The sequence below is a fragment of the Ruditapes philippinarum genome, unplaced genomic scaffold (genome assembly GCF_026571515.1).
Source record: "Ruditapes philippinarum isolate M1 unplaced genomic scaffold, ASM2657151v2 ctg3459_1_1_1_1, whole genome shotgun sequence".
Taxonomy (NCBI): Eukaryota; Metazoa; Mollusca; class Bivalvia; order Venerida; family Veneridae; genus Ruditapes; species Ruditapes philippinarum.
In genome coordinates this window covers 334,745-353,959 of record NW_026855417.1, presented here as the reverse complement: position 1 = coordinate 353,959, position 19,215 = coordinate 334,745, and the positions used below count along the sequence as shown (strand labels likewise).

The 19,215-nt window shown below is 33.2% G+C and overlaps 1 protein-coding gene and 1 long non-coding RNA gene across 2 annotated transcripts; one reads left to right on the top strand and one right to left on the bottom strand.

The window, feature by feature from the left end:
• The first annotated feature begins 2,291 nt into the window (after window positions 1-2,291).
• Window positions 2,292-17,316, top strand: LOC132743233 (transmembrane protein 180-like). Its single transcript, XM_060731764.1, has 4 exons — window positions 2,292-3,193; window positions 3,396-3,550; window positions 13,628-13,711; window positions 16,831-17,316. Exons 1-4 carry the CDS (start codon window positions 2,306-2,308, stop codon window positions 17,105-17,107), a joined length of 1,404 nt encoding a protein of 467 aa, XP_060587747.1. The 5' UTR covers window positions 2,292-2,305; the 3' UTR covers window positions 17,108-17,316.
• On the bottom strand, window positions 11,782-12,143 carry LOC132743219 (uncharacterized). The gene is made up of 2 exons (XR_009627545.1): window positions 11,980-12,143; window positions 11,782-11,845 (listed from the first exon to the last, which is right to left on the bottom strand). It is a non-coding gene; the product is annotated as an uncharacterized LOC132743219 (long non-coding RNA).
• Window positions 17,317-19,215: the final 1,899 nt, after the last annotated feature.

Genomic DNA, 19,215 nt, shown 5'->3' with positions numbered 1-19,215 from the left:
TCACCAAACTTTGTCTGTAGCATTCTTGGGTAGTCTTTTATCAAATTTGCTCATATTAATTTGATTAACCCCTTTTAGGGGCCGCTAAAGCTAAAAATAGAAATACCTTTGAACATCTATATCTAGAGAACTAATTGATGGATGATCACCAAATCTTGTCTGTTGCACTCTTGGGTAGTCTTTTATCAAATTTGCTCATATTAATTTGATTGGCCCCTTTTAGGGGTCTCCAGGGCTTAAAATAGAAAAACCTTTTAATGTTTTCTTCTACAGAACTAATTGATGGATGATCATCAAACTTGGTCTGTAGCATTCTTGTATAGTCTTTTATCAAGTTTGCTCATATTAATGTGATTGGCCCCTTTTAGGGGCAGCTAAAGCTAAAAATAGAAATACCTTTAAACGTCTATTTCTACAGAACTAATTGATGGATGTCTGTAGCATTTTTGGGTAGTCTTTTATCAAGATTGATCATTTAAATTTGATTGGCCCCTTTTAGGGGTCTCTAGAGCTCAAAATAGAAAAATCTTTAAACATCTTCTTCTATAATGATCACCAAATTTTGTAGCATTCTTGGGTAGTCTTTTATCAATTTTGATCATATTAATTTGATTGGCCCCTTTTAGGGGCCGCTAAAGCTAAACATAGAAATACCTTTTAACGTCAATTTCTACAGAACTAATTGATGGATGATCACCAAACTTTGTCTGTAGCATTCTTAGGTACGCTTTTATCAAGTTTGCTCATATTAATTTGATTAGGCCCTTTTAGGGGTCTCTAGGGCTAAAAATAGAAAAACCTTTGACCATTTCCTATTGAAATAATTGATAGGTGATCACCAAACTTTGTAGCATTATTAGGTAGTCTTTTATCAAGTTGCTCATATTAATTTGATTGGCACTGTTTAAGCTAAAGCTTAAATGCCTCAGGTCATGGCATTTCTTCAAATTATTGTTTAAACATATTCTATGCTCATATTAAATATCAGAAAATATTGACAATGGATAATTTGCAACTCTGAAAAGCAGTTGTTTCCGGTGAGCGACTAAGGGCCATCATGACCCTCTTGTTTATTTTTATTATTTCGCTAGTAGAACATTTCAAAAACTAAACCAATCAATTTCATTTTGATCCTCGTCGCCATTGTACTGTACATGTATAGAAAAATCAATATGGAAGTGTTTAGAGAATTTCACTCGTGCTTTATTTAGTCAAAAATACAAAAAAGCTTAAACTGAAACTTTACATGCACAATGTGCACACAGACTTAATCAATAACCGCCCATTAGACTTTTTATTGAACTCCAGTCGGGGACAAATAGTTTTATATTATAGTTTACACAGTTCCTCGGATTGTACCATATCAAAGGTAATAATATTAGTTTTAATTTTAATATATTTCACGCGTGAATACAAGGTATATGGTTTAAAGTAAACTTTTAGTTTTAATGTTATGTTGGCTTGTACTTTTTACCTTATTTACATTAAACCTTTGAGGAAGTTTAAAAATTGTACATTCCGTAAGCTGTTTTATACGCAGTCATGCATTTTACACACGTTAATAATATAAACTATAGTGAATAATAGACAAGGAAAAAACCTTAACATTAGAATAATTAAATACACGATCTATAGTTGGGTTGTTAAATTAATTAAAACTCGCCATGATACTGGTGATTTGTATCCCCTGATTAAGCAGGAAAAGGTTTTACTGCAATTTCTCCTGAATATTAGATAGTTTGAATTTTCAATGTAGAATATTTTGTAATTGCTGTTTACATGTATTACAAATGTATAGCAAGGAAACTATGAATAAATGCATATTTTCCTTGTGTTTAATTTTATATTGTTAATAAGTTTAAATAACAACAAACGCATTACGAGCAATATTAACAATGATATACAGGCAAGCCTGTGTTAAAGACCTCTTCTCAATAAAGATAACCCTGCAAATAAAGGTCATTTGTCATTGCCTTGGGTGGGCCCTTTGTTCGCAGGTTTGACTATATGTATGTTGATGTTAGTTTCATACACTTGCTTAAAAATTATAAAAAATACCCCATTTTTTAAATTTGGGGAAAATTTTACGTGTATACAAAATTTTAATTTTATAAAAGTTTTAAATTTTAAAATTTTTATCGTGAATGGTTTTAAATTTTATTTAAATTTTAAACTAAGCTTTATTATACTTCAATATTGATACAAATAGCGGGATGCTTTTTGAGATAACCGAAATCAATTTGTACATGATTTTTAATTTTTTGGGAATTTTCAACTACAAAATTTAACTGTACATACATAAAACATGACGTCAGGAGCATCATTGCATACGAGAATAGTTGCGCTCGCAGCTTCATCTTTTGGATTAAGTCTGGTTAACTCAGCTTTCACCTTTTATTATGTTAAAGTGTTCTTAAACCATTACCATATAGAAGAAAGCTGGTTTCAACTGTCACAGACACTCTTCATGGTTTGGAACGCCATTAACGACCCTTTGTTTGCATATTGTCAAGACAGTACAAATTTTCGGTTCTCAAGAACTCGACGTGAAAGTGTTTTGTACGCAGCTCCATTATTTGCTCTCTCATTCCTTGTGCCATGGTTTCCATGGGGAGATCCAGAGACTCTGCAGCCATGGGTTACTGGAATTCATCTGATAACTGCTTTATGTTTCTGGGACACAATGTATACATACATTGGATTAGCTGCGTGCTGTTTATTCACGGAACTGGCGTCTGATAATGAAGCAAGACTAAAAATGATAAGGTACAATCATATTGGGTCTTTGGTTGGTTCGTCAAGTATTTTTATTTTGCAATACATGTCAAATCAATTAGAGAATTTCCAAGCTTTTCAAGGAGGTTGTGTCGCTGTAGCTGTTTTAAGTTGCTCGCTGTATATCTACTGCGGCAAATATGCACATACAGAAAGGGAAATTCAACAAGAGAAAGATGTGCAATGTGGGAAACCTAAAGTTATAAAATCACAAGAATACTCCTATTTCACACTTACCAAGCAAATACTATTTAACAGGGACTTTCTTGCTTTTGTTATAACGAACTTTTTTCAAGAATTTCATCGGACTTTCGTATCGAACTTTTTTGCAATATTTGCGGACCAGTTGATAGTAAAAGGTGCCATTCCATCGGTTGTACGGAGCTTGTTTTATGGAGCCAGTTCTGCTGTTCCAAAGGTAAAGTTTATTTTATTCTACATTAATTATAAATTTATTTACTAAATACTGGCATCAACATGGTTTTTCTAGAACACTAGCTGACATCAACATATTTGTTACAAAAATGTTTTGTCGAGTTTATTCTCGGTGATAAAGCAGTTTTCAGTATACAAAGTTTTTAAGTATTAACATTAAAGATGTTTATATGTTTTATTTTTAGATGGTAGTGATATTTGGTACCGGTATAGTTGGCAGGTTTGGGTATTTTAAAGTGATACGTTACAGTCAAGTGTTTATGATGGTGTATGGCTTGTTTTATTTCATGACTGGAATGGGCAACCACTGGTGGCTTATGTTGTTTATGTTGACGGAAAGGTTAGTTTTTTTCCCGCAATTTCGATTGTTTTTTTCCCGAATCCCAAACGTAAAAAACTAAAAAACAAAACAAAATTTCGAATTCGGGAATTTTTAAAAATTTATAAAACATTTTGGGTTTCGAAATGCAAACAATACATACTTAAAAAAAATAAGTAAAATTTTTATAAAATGACAAAAACCTCCCATAAAAAACCCTTTTTGGGCCACTATTTAGAATTAAAAACTTTTCAAAGGGCCTTTTTCCCCAAAACTTTTAAACAATCTTTACAAATGCCGCAAAAAATTTTCAAAGGGGGGGAAAATTACGTGGGGAAAAAAATATGTTTCCCCATAACCCAATTTTTCCCAAAACCCAAACGCGCCCGGGTTTTCAACAGGGTTTCCAAAAAATTTTGGGATTACAAAATTTTTAAAAACAACAAAAAAAATTTTAAGGGGAATTAATTATAAAACGCTTTTTAAAAAAATTGTTCTGACGAAATTTGATCGATTTTAAACTTTTGGGCATCTTAAAAATAAAATATAATGCTAGAAAGAAAAAAAAATTTTTAAATCAAAGGGATATTAACTGGCCTTCAAACGGGGGAATCCCCTCGGTCCCCTCTAAAAAGAATAGTTTATAAACAGGTTTTTTTTAAGAAATTTCTATTTCTTTTTTGTTGCCTTTTTTTTAAACCCGGGTTCGCCCTACTTTTTACCTTGCCCTTTTTTTTTACTATCATTTTTATTTGGGAAAAACCTCAAAAAACCATTCCAAATCCCCATTGACCTCTAGGGAGGTTTTCGTAAAAAAATCATAACGACATCACCAACGCAAAGTTTTCGGCCCGAGCAGGAACCTTTTACCCTTTCCCAAAGGGTTATTTTAAGTATTTCCCGTTTCCATCTAACCAGAACTCATTCCCAAATATTGGTTTCCCTGGCCCAATGTTTTCTGGAAAAAAAATGGGGCTTTTTTTTTGTTTCCGGGAGGGTTGCAAATGATCTTGGATTTAAAGTAAAAAGGGGATTTGGCGTTAGGGGTTCAGCAGAAAAAAGGATTTCACATCATAACAGAAATCGGAGGGACTTTAAACCCAAGGGCTGGGGTTCGCACATAAAATTTGGGAAAGGCTTCTTCACCCAAATTTGTGCCCCTTTTTTAAAAATTTTAAAGGGGAAATAAAAGGGTTGCGAAACCGAGCGGAATTCGGCGCCCCCCAAATTTGCCCCCCATTGGCTGGGAAAGAACGTTCATATTAAATGGGAAGTCCCCCCCCTCTTTTAAATTTAGAAAAGTGAGGGTTTTTGGGTCAAAAATTCTTTCTAAAAAAAGGGCGTTTTTGAGCTCTTTCTGTCTCTAAAAAATTTGGGCCCCCGGTCAGATCTTGGAAAAACAAACCCAAACCACAAATTTTGACCCAAACAAAGAAGAGCTTTTAAAAAGGACTCGTTTTAAAAAGAACTGTTTCCCTTTTACATGCAGGGCTTAAAAACCCAGAGCCCGTAAACAAAACCCCAAATTTTTTAAAGTTCTTTTTCCCTTTTTTTAAAAGGTAAAAGGGTTTCCAGAAATTTACAACCAAAAAATTTAAAACGGATTCTTTGGGTTCGAGTTCATCAAGGAATTGGGCCATTTTTTGTATTTTGGGCAATGAGCCTCTCATTTTTAGGGGCAAATAAAGCGGGCAAGATTTCGGGAAAAAAAGGGCAGAGTTTGAAACCCGAAAAAGCAAAAACCCTTTTGCTCTGATTTCATTTAGGGTTTCTTCCCCACCTTGGTTTTTTACTCTCTCAGGGAAAATTCAAAAGAATCAGATAAAGGTTTCTTTCCCTTTCCCGGGGTTTAAGAAAGGGGTTTTGTGTCTCGCTAAGAAAAAAACTGCAAATTAGCTGGGACGACCCCCAACTTAAGAAAATTTCCCCCACCTTTAAAAGGGGTCTAACTTAAAAATAAAAACCCTTTTTTGGGAAAAACTTTAAAATGTTTTAAAATTTTTTTAAATTTTTTTGTTCTGAGACTTGAAAATGCTGCAAAAATTTTCGTGCTTGCTCATCGTTTGAAACCCTTTTTTGCCCCAAATTTTTATGTTTTCTCTTTCGGTGATTAACCCTCTTTTCCCCTGAACTGGATATAATTTTTTAAACGCACCCTAAACGATAAAATTTTACATGCCATTGAACACCTTTTGGGTAGAATTTTGCCCAAGCTTTTCCTAACAAAGGAAGCCCGAAATTGCCCCCTTTGCAAGAGCCCAATAAAAAAAATACCCTTTTCTTTCAAAAATATGGAATGAGCACTTTTGGCTAAAGAAGTATGAACAATGATTTTTTAAACTTCTGGTCACGGGAGACAATTTTCTGATCTGGGTACTTTCTTTTAACAGAAGGTTTTAAAAGGCTCCACAAAAAATTTTTGGGCCCAGTGAACCAAGGGGTTCAAACCCTTTTCTTGAGCATACGCCCCTAGATGCAATGTCGGCGGGATTGCAGCTTTTTAACAAATTTTTCCCAAATGTTTTTCTTCTGAAATTGGTTTCCCGGAATCTCTGTACTCTATTTGCGAAAAAGAGGGTTAAAATCTACGGGAGTCTTTGGAAAATATAAACCAAGAAAAATTTTTAAATTTGGTGGGTAAAAACCACTGGGAAAAAATTTTGACCCCAAAGTCAAATTTCCCAGCTGCCCCAAATTCCCAAACCTTTTAATTAAAACCCACGGCTGCAGTAAGTTCTAGCCCGGGGAAATTTGTTGTTTTTTTTAAAGGGGGATGAACTTTGATTTCCCCTAACAACAGCGAACAATGAACTTTAAATTTCTTAGGTCTATCATTCTCAGGTATGACCCACGGGCAAAACCCTTAAAGCTTGCATTTTAAAATTTAAATTTTAATTGGGTTTACTCACGAAGAACCAAAATTTCTCGGTTTTTACCCCTTGGCACTGAAAAGGAATGCAAACCGGGCAAGATTAATGTCCCATTCCCCGGGGGGCTTAAAATCATCAGATAAAAAATATCCAATAAAGTGTTTTTTCACACAATTTGCTGAAAAGCTGTTTCCCTATCAAAATCACAGGGGGCTGAAAGCCAAGAGGGTATAAACGGGAATCAATTGGACAAAACCCCACGACGGGAAAAAAGGGAAATTTTTTTAAGGTGATACGGAACGGGAAGGGTTTTTCCGTTTTCCACAACTTTTGTATAAAAGAGTACGCCCCAACAGGAAAATAACCCCAAACAAATGACTTTCTCAAAGGGAACTAGACCTTTTCATCAACAGGTATGTGTTTAAGCCCTTTCTTTGCTGGATTAAAACTTGTCCCAATTTGAAACCAGCTTTACTGCAACATTTCTTTGCTCGATTTATAAAAACAAATTTGGGATCGTTCAGGGGAGGGCAGGATTTTAAATCCGTCATCAACATAAAATCTCCCCTGATAAAATTTAAAATTTCAGCCCCCAAACCAGCTTCGTAATCAAAGCACCCTGTTTAAGAGAAAAATTTGAACATCCGGGGACAAAACCGCCCCAAAAAAGGGGGCATTCATGTGATATTTTTCAACATCCACCAAAATTTTAAGACCCTATCCTTCCACCCCCAAAACCAAAAATCCCAATTTTCCTATTTTACCCAAATTGGGGGAAACTTTTGTTTTTGTCGAAAGGTGAAGGCCACAATTTCCCTTTTCCCTTAAATCTAAAAAGAACCCCATAGTTTACTTTAAAATTGGCCCCGGGGTTTAAAAGCCCATTAAGGATTTACCCTTAACTGAGAAATTTACAGTCAAAAACCCCTGATCTTGCAGGCTTTTTGCGGATGGAACCCCACCATGGTTTTGGTATCCCACACGGGGCCCAAACCCTTTAAACGGTCAATATTTTTCCAGGGGGACCCTAGCAAAACCCTTCTTGTTTAAGGGTTTCAAAAAATGCAGTATTTGGTTTGGTATATTTCACCCTTTTGGCAAGTTTTTTTCCCAACTAAACCAAAGAGGGAAAATAAGGGAGTAAGGATCCTTAATGGGTAAACGGGAATAAAATTTTAAAAGGTAACGGATTTATAGGGACCATCGGGTTGTAAATTTACCTTCTTGCAACAAAATATAAATTTTGGTCTTCTCGAGACAAAATTTTCACAAGAATGGAAAAAGTACAAAAAATCTAGATTCGTCATTTTCGAAAATTTTTTTGGGGTTAAACAAGTTTTTTTTAACGCTTTTTCGGGAGACCTAGCAAAATGAGTAGCCCAGAAAAAAAATTGGGGGGAACTTCACGGGGAAACAACTACAAAATGACTACTCCAATTTCATTTTTACAACTGTGCACATTACCCAAACCCCAACAAATCCCAAACGATCCCCCAACTAAATCTGCCCTCGGGGTTAAAGCCCTTTGGGCCATCTGGGGAATTTTTTTCTAAAAGAAGAAGCCCTAGAAAAATTATCCCTTATGAGGCGTCCCTTCGCATTTAAAGGGACAGGCATTTAAACTTGCCCAACATAGGTGAAATGGGGGCCACTCCCAATTTGAGGAAACGGAATGGTGATCATGGTGCATAATCTTTTTGGTTTAGCTTTTGGGAATCCATACGAAAAGCCCGCTATAAAGGGGGGCACAAGAAAATTTTTAAATTTCTTTCATGGAAAAAAACGTTTTTCAGAATGTTTTGTGGAAAGAAGAATTTTTTCCTTTGACCTGAAATCCCAAAAGGTTTTTGACAGGTGGGACTAAGAATAAATGAAATTTGGTCTATTGATTGCTCTAAAAGCGAAATAACGTTTTTTTCTGTGGGATTGTTTTTTTCTAAACACAATACTGGTACTTTTATGGACCCATTTAAAACCCATGAATGGTGCTCGTAGGAAATAAGTGGGGTTTTGTCTTTCTGGGGAAAACTATACTGGTACTATCATGGTAGCTTTTTAAAACATAAAAAGGGTGTCGTAGAAAATGTTTTTACGGGTTTTTAAAAACCCAACGGGGGTTTATTTTTTGGGAAACCCTTTTTTAGGATTTTCTGTGGGTTTTTCCCAAATTTATAACACCACCTTTCCCAAAGACTTTGGGTAAAATTTTAGAGCTTTGTTTTCATTTTCCTTCCCTTTACAAATTTTGAAACTTTTTTTTGGGTTTTTAAAACAACAAAGAAAAATTTGTTTTTCTTTAATAAAACCCTTTTCGGGCATTTAAAGTTTTAACGGGACAAACTGCAAAACACTGATTTAAATAAAGGGTTTTCCCCCTTAAAATTTTTTGACAAATTACTAAAAATCCCTGAATTAGGGGGGAATTTAAGGGGGTTTTTTTTTTAAATATCAGAAAATTAGAAAAACCCTTTCAAAAGGGGGGTCCCCCCGTGTTTCATCCCCCTTGGGAAACCTTACCCGATTTATCTGACTCAGAGTGGGTTGATTGTTTTAAGGGGACTGAAGAGATGTTTTGGTCCCCAAGCATTTTGGTTAAACCAGACAAAAAAATTCCCAAAAATTGGGAAAAGGGGGGGAAATAAACCCCTTCTGACCCTTCATTTTACTACAAAACCCGGGTTCCCCAACGTGTGACAAATTCCACTTGGTTTAACTTAAGCAAAACTTCTTTTTTCTATCTCTTTGGAGACACCCAAGATTTACCAATAACCCGAAAATTGCATTGTCACACTCCCGGCAAGAAATTGAAAATCGCCTAAGACCATGAAAACCCCTCGCAGCTATTTTGGGCCCTTTTTTTCAACCCTTTCACAAAAGGGCTTTTGAAAAAAATTTAAAAGGGAGGGGCCTATTTTCACCCAACAAACTTCTGCTCATCTTTAAAAATCACAAAAGATGGGAAATAACTCTCAACTACCCAACCGGTTCCAAAAATGTATTTCTTCAAATAATGAATTTTTTCAAAAAGGCGAATAGGGACTTTTTTTTCAAAAAAGTATTGAAAACTGTTTACATCGGGGGTATTTCAACGGATCTCCAAAAAATATTCCAGGTTCCAGGAGGGGTAGTTCTATTAAGACCCTATTTGTTCAAACCAAATGACTTAAAGTTAATCTGCTCGACCCCTTTATCAAAAAACCCTTCTGTAACGTTGATTATTAATACGATCTTGACCTGCTTGTTTGTTTATGGCAGATTGTGAATCATGAGATACTGATGCCATTAGAAAGTGAACTTTTAGGCATAAACGGGTCTTACTGGCAGCGATTCAGAGCTGCAACAGGTGTTGAATCAAATGGGCAGAGAAGAAGTTTGTAAATTGTGGCATATGTGTATTTGACTGCCCTGAGTGTATTGTGAATGCGATGACTTAAATAATTTATAGTCATTTTTTGAATGCTATGAGATTGTGTATCAACATATTTTTGAACGAAATCAGATTTATCTTCAATATGCAACTGGCAACTGCAATTGTTTAGTCACAGTATCAGACTGATTATCTCCAACCAACTCCTGATCTAGAGCCATTAATCTTGCTTTAGCCATTTTTTAATTTCTTAATTGTTGTGATTTTTTCAAACTGGAGCGCGAGAAATGAGCTTCTGCTTCTATGTATCTGAGTCTAGCACTTAAAACAGCGGCTTCGGTTGCCGATTAGAAGTCTTAATATTCAACTGAATTATAAAGAACGTCGCGATCTATAAGACCTATTACTTTGTTGCGAACGTATTGACTGTAAGTCAAAATCTGTGACTTGAAGTTCCGAAATTTTTTCAGATATCCTACACATAATCAGCTGATGCTCAATTTCAATTTTATCGAATGTTTCAGAACTACGAAACTTCAATATTATCATCTGCGCTTAAATTGTTTAACTGATCGTAAGCCGTACACAGTTCAGCAAAAGAATTTTCGAGATTTGTTCTCTCGTCGCGCAGCGCTTTTACTTCTGAACTGTCCGACATAATTATAGATACTTGGACAGATTGCCTTCGCCATTTTGGACACGCAAGACCTGAAATTTTTGTTATATATATCCCTTTGATATTGGTAAACCTTTCTCGGCTTTAAGATCGGATTCCTAGAACTAGATGTAAATCTGGCGACGCGCTCTGAATTTCAGTATTGTCAGAGTTTACAACCTTTTTATTCAAGTGACTGCCCTTCTGCCATCTTAAATGAATGTTTGTATGCACCTACTATGCTAATATATGTGGTTAGTTTTTTCAAAATTGAATGATCTGAGTTAATATAAAAAAAAAAATTAAATTACCTTAGAATAAAGGTGTAGCTGGAATTCCCTGCTTACAAAAACAACAAATAAATCTAAGGGAAATTTTATCCCAAATATAAGTAAAAAATTTTTTTTATGTTAAAAAACTCTGGGCGGAAACCCCTCCCTTTAAGAAAAACAACTGTTTTTCCCAGTTTAAAAACAACCCCAAATTTTGGGTTCAAAAATTTGATTTAAAACGTTTTGGGAAAAATAAAGATGGATTTTTTTCCCCGGGAAAAACAAAAAAATTGAATTTCCGGAAATTATCTTGTTTTGGAATTTTTTTTTTTACGATTATGCACAAAATCCTGTTTTTAATTTTTGGAGGTTTTTCCCCGGGTTTTGAAAATTTTTAAAAATCTTTCTATAAATTTTTTAAATTTTCATTTTATATAATCTGTGGGGTCTTCGGTCTTTCTTTAAATTTGTTTCAAAATTTTTAAATTTGACCTTTAACTTGTTCCCACTTTTAAATTGAGTAATAGGGAACATGAATGAAACAGATCTTTTACCTCGGAGTACTTGTCAGCAAGGTCCTTGTACTTTTGCAGATCATTTTTCAAGTTTAGCAACTGGATTTGGTTTTAAGTTAATATATTTATTAACCTTTCTAGTGAGGTCACATGTGCCCAACCATATAAATAAGGCAATTCTTCTATGCTTCTTTAAAAGATCTTCAATGTTGTGTTCTAACCAAATATATCTTTCGTGGCAATTTGCCTCCACTTTTAAAACACCATATTATTTTCGTTTTCATGAGAAACACTTTTGTTGACAGCTAACTTTATATATCTACCCTTACTGTCACTTATAATGACTGGTTTCCAAGCCAGGTCTGTCTGTGAATTATCAGATGAAGTGGTAGCTTTACAAATATTTTTCTGAAGCCTACTTAAACTCATCTATAACAATCTTAGCTGGGGAGATGTTCCACAGATCTTGTAACAGGATTACACGGTGTGAAGAGTTTTCACTATGGCGACCAGTCGCCTTTCAGGGTATCGAGCTGATGGCGCGCAATCTGGCCGATTGACAAAGACATACACTGAGAGCTTAATACAGTTTATTTCCGCAATTTCGATTGTATTGTTCGCAATGCTCACGTGAAAACTGAAAAGACAAAACACAATCGAATTCTGAGACTTAAAATATCAAACATTTGGTTCGAAATGCAACAATACAATACTCCATAGAAAAATATAGTCAAAATATTATAAAATAGACAACAATTCTGCATAACAAACCTCTTTGCCACTATTTAGAACTTAAAAACTCTTCGAAGATCGTTTTCCCCCAAAACGTTTAACAATCGTTACAAATGCCGCAGAAAAGTCAAAGGGAGATAATCACGTCGGAATTAAATATGTTTCGCACTAAGCCAATTCGTACCACAACCAACGCGACGGCATCAACACTTTGTATATCATCATCTAGTGGATCTTTACAAATCTATATATCCATGGGATCCAAAATTGTTCCGTCCTAGGGGTCATTTATTTCAACATAAACTTATAATGTACGGAATGTCTTTAGAGATCGGTGTATAAATACCAGACCTATAGCTTAGATATCTAGCATAAATGTGTTCACCTTAATCATAAGAAATCATGAAAATTAATTGAAGGTTGTCTCTAGTTGGTGTGGATAGGAAGAGAAAAATATATCTTATTTATAAAGATAGCGTTTCTTATTCTATTTTTGATTTTATTCTATTTTTGATTTGGATGTAAAGATTTAAGCAGTGTGGTATTATTCTTTCAAGTTTATATATTGTTTTATAAATAGACCTGGCATCAAGAATGCCTATTAAAGTTACAGGATAATTAAGATTTAAAGCTTGACATTCAATTTCAAAGAATAAAGAAACAATCAAGAGATATGATGTTTATTATCTTTTATTTTAATATCATTTTAATAGAATGTTCCTTTTAATATCGAACATCGTACAACACATGTTTACGTTTGCCAATTGTATTCAGTGTGCATTTAGTCAGAATTTTAAAGCCGATTTATAATTGTGACTTTTTTTTAGAATCTAAGAGCTTATCGGAGATAGATAAAAAGAGTGTTACATAAAGCCGAGTCTGCAATTTTCATGTAATTTTCTTGTGATTAATGCTTCCGAGGGATCACATTTTATCCAGAATTTTATCGGACAAAATCACGAAGACTACGTACAATTGTTACCCCCATTACGTTGCCATTCACGCGGCAATCAATGTATTATCAGTGGGAAAAATATTATTATTATCTTCATTTTATGATTTTCATGCTCTTGTTACTTTTTTGTAAATCAATTTTCTTCACATTTTTAAAGTGCTTAATAGTGTTTTGGAAACTCTATTTAGAACTGTATAGTTTTACCTTCTACAGTTCTTAAGTTAGTACTTGAACAAGAACTTGTAAAATATGTTTAAATCATTCGTGAGTTCCCAATTGTACTCTTAAGCCAGGTGAGCCACTTCATGGCTATTACCCTTTTGTTTGTCATTATGTGTCTAGTGTATTAAATAGGAAAAGATATTTCTTATTGAATTTTATTGTTCAATAATTACAAAAATTAAAAAGTAAGTAAACATTCTTCTCAAATCCTATAAAGTAAAGTTAAAATATGTCAATTTTATGGATATAATTGAGCCGCGTCATGACAAAACCAACATAATGGGTTTGCGACCAGCATGGATCCAGACCAGCCTGCGCATCCGTGCAGTCTGATCAGGATCCATGCTGTTCGCTTACAAACCCTATAACAAGTAGAGAAACTGATAGCGAACAGCATGGATCCTGATCAGACTGCGCGGATGCGCAGGCTGGTCTGGATCCATGCTGGTCGCAAACCCATTATGTTGGTTTTGTCATGACACGGCTCATATGTTTTTTTGTATATTACAGCATTCTTGCAGACGGCATTTTCTTACTGTTCAATCTTCCACTCTCTGATATAGCCGACAACGATTTGGCACGATACAACCGAAGGTGAGACTCTGTTTTCTTTATTTTACTTCTATATAAAGGGTGTTTTCTTTATTTTACTTCTATATAAAGGGTGTTTCCTTTATTTTACTTCTATATAAAGGGTGTTTTCTTTATTTTACGTCTATATAAAGGGTGTTTTCTTTATTTTACTTCTTATAATACTGCACGTTTGTAACGTCATTTTTCATTGGATAATCGTGACGTTTATATAGTTTTATATACACGGCTGCTGTCGATTCATGAAGAAATTTTATTTTTTTCTCTAAAATGTCTTGCTGTATTATAATTTTCGTTAAAAAGATTTTGAAGGTTATATTCCTTTAATAAACGGCTTTTTCCCCAATAAAACCCTCCCTAACGGTGGGTTATATTTACAAATAGCCGTTTATATAGGGCCATATAACCAGTCAACGATCTTTATAACTAATAATATAAAGGGTGTTTTCTTTATTTTACTTCTATATAAAGGATGTTTTCTTTATTTTACTTCTATATAAAGGGTGTTTTCTTTATTTTACGTCTATATAAAGGGTGTTTTCTTTATTTTACTTCTATATAAAGGGTGTTTTCTTTATTTTACTTCTATATAAAGGGTGTTTTCTTTATTTTACTTCTATATAAAGGGTGTTTTCTTTATTTTACGTCTATATAAAGGGTGTTTTCTTTTTTTACTTCTATATAAAGGGTGTTTTCTTTATTTTACTTCTATATAAAGGGTGTTTTCTTTATTTTACTTCTATATAAAGGGTGTTTTCTTTATGTTACTTCTATATAAAGGGTGTTTTCTTTATGTTACTTCTATATAAAGTGTGTTTTCTTTATGTTACTTCTATATAAAGGGTGTTTTCTTTATTTTACTTCTAAATAAAGGATGTTTTCTTTATTTTGCTTCTATATAAAGGGTGTTTTCTTTATTTTACGTCTATATAAAGGGTGTTTTCTTTTTTAACTTCTATATAAAGGGTGTTTTCTTTATTTTACTTCTATATAAAGGGCGCTTTCTTTATTTTACGTCTATATAAAGGGTGTTTTCTTTATTTTACTTCAATATAAAGGGCGCTTTCTTTATTTTACGTCTATATAAAGGGTGTTTTCTTTTTTAACTTCTATATAAAGGGTGTTTTCTTTATTTTACTTCTATATAAAGGGTGTTTTCTTTATGTTACTTCTATATAAAGGGTGTTTTCTTTATGTTACTTCTATATAAAGGGTGTTGTCTTTATGTTGCTTCTATATAAAGGGTGTTTTCTTTATTTTACGTCTATATAAAGGGTGTTTTCTTTATTTTACTTCTATATAAAGGGTGTTTTCTTTATGTTACTTCTATATAAAGGGTGTTTTCTTTATGTTACTTTTATATATAAAGGGTGTTTTCTTTATTTTACGTCTATATAAAGGGTGTTTTCTTTATTTTACTTCTATATAAAGGGTGTTTTCTTTATGTTACTTCTATATAAAGGGTGTTTTCTTTATTTTACTTCTATATAAAGGGTGTTTTCTTTATTTTACTTCTATATAAAGGGTGTTTTCTTTATTTTACGTCTATATAAAGGATGTTTTCTTTATTTTACTTCTAAATTAAGGGTGCTTTCTTTATGTTACTTCTATATAAAGGGTGTTTTCTTTATTTTACTTCTAAATAAAGGGTGCTTTCTTTAGGTTACTTTTATATAAAGGGTGTTTTCTTTATTTTACTTCTAAATAAAGGGTGCTTTCTTTATGTTACTTCTAAATAAAGGGTGTTTTCTTTATTTACTTCTATATAAAGGGTGTTGTCTTTATTTTACTTTTATATAAAGGGTGTATTCTTTATTTTACTTCTAAATAAACGGTGTTTTCTTTATTTTACTTCTATGTAAAGGGTGTTTTCTTTATGTTACTTCTATATATAGGGTGTTTTCTTTATTTTACTTCTATATAAAGGGTGTTTTCTTTATTTTACTTCTATATAAAGGGTGTTGTCTTTATTTAACTTCTATATAAAGGGTGTATTCTTTATTTTACTTCTATATAAAGGGTGTTTTCTTTATTTTACTTCTATATAAAGGGTGTTTTCTTTATTTTACTTCTTTATAATGTGAGTCATGATGTATAAGACAACAGCATTGCCTGCAATCGTGTATCCTGTAGACAGATTGATGTTGTAACATTTGATTATCACAGAGACTTAATTTAAAGTTGAAATACCGTTGAATATATATTTGGCTTTCAAAGTTTGGCTTTCATAAAGCGTTGATTGTGACCATATTTCGAAGTTAACTAAATGTTGTTTGAACATCATTTCTACTTTTTAGAACATGTATTATTGTTAAATGGACTCCACTGAAGTTTTTTTGAGATGACGGGACTGAAAATATTTTTTCGAGATTAATGTTTCATTTGATTAAGATCTATACCAACAACTTTTGTACAAAATTAAGCTTATTCGCTCAGTCTGTTTTTTTTTTTCCAGAATAATTATTTTAACTGAAAAATGGGTCAAATTGTAAAGTGTTGCACTCAAAACGGAATAAGAAAAGCATAAAAATACAATTTTCGGGGATTTGTTTTGTAATTCTAACTTATCTTCTGTACGTTTTTCTTTTTCTATTGCCCCTGCTAATCTATGTTAAAAAATATGTTTTGAGGCTTTATTCATTAATTTTTAACGATGATTCAAGAAATAAAATCGAATCCTGCCAGTAACTGGTTTCTTTCTACATCAATATTACGGAAAGTCAGTTGTTCTAATCAGATGTCCGCTGGCGCCCAAAATATTGCACGAAGAGGCATCTGAGTCTTCTTCCACCACTAAAGCTAAAATGTCTCGATATGTCCATTACAATATCGAAATGACTTCAAAGCCAAGCACAAACTGGGTAAATGCAGGATACAAGAAGGACCTCCATAAGACCATATGTAAATGTGATAACGTCATATTTAATTATCCCCTTTTTCTTCAACTCTCTTGCAGCTTTCATGAAAGGAAATTAATTGCATTTAAAAACCTGTGTGCTGATCACTATTTACCCGTGTATAATGTTTAATTGTTTCAACATTTACCATGTACATCTTTTTGTCTTTGACAGGATTAAATGCACGATGCATGTGTTTTACAACATTCTTATGAATCTTTTCAGACATCCAGTTACCTCCATGGTTTACGGCATGAACGCCTTGGTGGTGAAACCTGCTATATCATTATCACCTTTGTTTGTTGTTAAGATTTTAAACATGTATGGATACGACCATTTGAAAGATGGAACACTAAATGCCAATGAGGTTCATGATCTCAGCAGCGCTATGTTTAACTTGTTATGTCTTTATCCATGTGTTATTGGATGTGTTCAGTTCTGTGCCTGGTCATTTTATAGAATCAGGGGGGGAAAGCAAGGAGAAAAAAGTCATTCGACATGATTTTAAATGTTGGCTCTAACAACGGCACTGTATTTAGTTTATTTCTATTTCTACTATTTTGATTGCTGTGATAAAGAATTTGATTTACTTTTATCATTTTTAATGCATATTTTATAATTACATGTATTTGCTTCGTATATTTATTTTTGAAGAAATTTTGTTAGGTCGTTTGAATTGCTAAGGTACTATGTATTTGTTTAAATGAAAAATCCAACATAAACAATTCACTTTGTTTCCTCTAATAGCACATATGTCTGATTTACTTCTGAAATTACCTTTGCCATTATAGCAATGTTCGATTGTTAAAATTTGTCTAAGTATTTTGATGCGTCCCCTTTTACATATCACTATAGCTGAACAACACCCTTAAGAATAACTTCACTTGAGCAAATTAATGGAGCTTCATTAAACTTAGTTTGTAGCATTCTTATATTTATTTTGAAATTAATCTTGTTGGGCCCGATGTTTTAAATACCGATAACCTTTCATTATCTTCTCCTTATTTGTGAATACATCAAGCTTGTTACATTACAACTAGGGTTTTGGTAAGAGTTAGATGAATTCTACTAGAGCTTAACATATGATTGGATCAAAACCGCTTAATGTATAACTGTCTTGTATGGTGCTCAATTAAGTGCGTGAACGTCATTGAGCTTGACAATAGAGCAGACAAAGGAAACAACATTTTGATTCGCTTATTTCTCAAGTGCCAAGTGGATTATTTCCAAACGATAAATCATTTTCATAGTCTTCCTGCGTTTATTCATTAATTTTTGAACCAATTTAGTTTTCCATAAACCTGATTCGATTAGCAAGTGAAATTTCTATCGAGATGTAATTTACAAACTTTGGTTATGATAATTTTTCTTTCCTGAAATTTTAAACGTTTTATTAAAAACGATTATGACCCTACTTTTTTATTACATACCGCATGCTTAGTGTTCAACCCCTATACAGTTGAACACAACGCTTTCGTCTTTTGATTTCATCTGACGGACCAAGTGGGAGACTCTATGAGGGACAGTTTTTAAAACCCATTGGGACTGAATTGTCTTAATTTTCGTCTTCTGTCTTGCTTCATCGGGCCTTTGTAGGCGGTATTCTTGCTGCTCTGTCTTCCTTTAAGTTGTGGTCATCCTTATTTACCTTTTGTTTTTCTGCCAAGGATTTACTCTCATTTGCTGTCGACCGAGCCAAAAATTGTTGACCTATCTATAAATAATTCCTCAGTGATAAATGAAGGAGTCTTCACAATATGATGTCTTTCTGACTCACCTGGGTACAGCAATAAAGTTCTCATACATTGCTATATGCTATGTTTAATCGAGAACTATCCACAGTTTCGAGGCTAAAAATCATGCCCCTGTGGTTTAACATGTAATGATTATAACTCTATATAATTGTCTATTTTTAGCTTTAGATTTACACTATTGCATTTTTTTCTTATCTTTTTGAATTTAACGTAAATAGAATATTTTCTTTTTTTTAACTTTTCATATGTATCTTTTACAAAAATCTCAGAAAAAAATACAGTAATGAATTACATGTATTAGGAAAAGACCTTTATAAGCATTGTATAATTTCGGATGTGCTTCTTTTCTATACCCTTGTATTGCGCAAGTAGTCATTGTATATGTAAGATATGTTTGTGCAAAATGTTTGAAATATAATGTGTTTAAACAAATTATCCTCAATTACTTTCTCCTTCCAAACCTCAAAGCAGACTTGGATCAACCTTAATAGGAGTATTGGTGCTGTTTTGCATAAATAGGTAACAATTAAGATACAAAAAAGACGTGGTTACAAGATTGGTTAGTGGAACTCTAAAACGGTTATATATAAACGGTGACAGAAGTGCATGATTCTCACACATACTAATATCAAAAAGAAACAATTTTAACTTATCAAAAAATACAAACCAAAGAACTCAGCTATTAAGCATGCTGTATTGTCTGGATATACTCAATAAAAATGAATAAAAAATAAAAAAATATAATAATAAAATAATGTTTTAAATTTATGTGCTTTATACAAAAAAATCTCGGGGATCACACGAGTAATGTAGACTTCTGGGTACTCTCTAGTTGAACGGGAGCTTACACATGTGA

Coding starts and splice junctions, on each gene's coding strand:
- LOC132743233 (XM_060731764.1), top strand. CDS start 2,306: ATGACGTCAGGAGCATCATTGCATACGAGAATAGTTGCGCTCGCAGCT. Junction 3,194..3,395: donor CCAGTTCTGCTGTTCCAAAG/GTAAAGTTTATT, acceptor TTTTATTTTTAG/ATGGTAGTGATATTTGGTAC. Junction 3,551..13,627: donor TTGTTTATGTTGACGGAAAG/GTTAGTTTTTTT, acceptor TGTATATTACAG/CATTCTTGCAGACGGCATTT.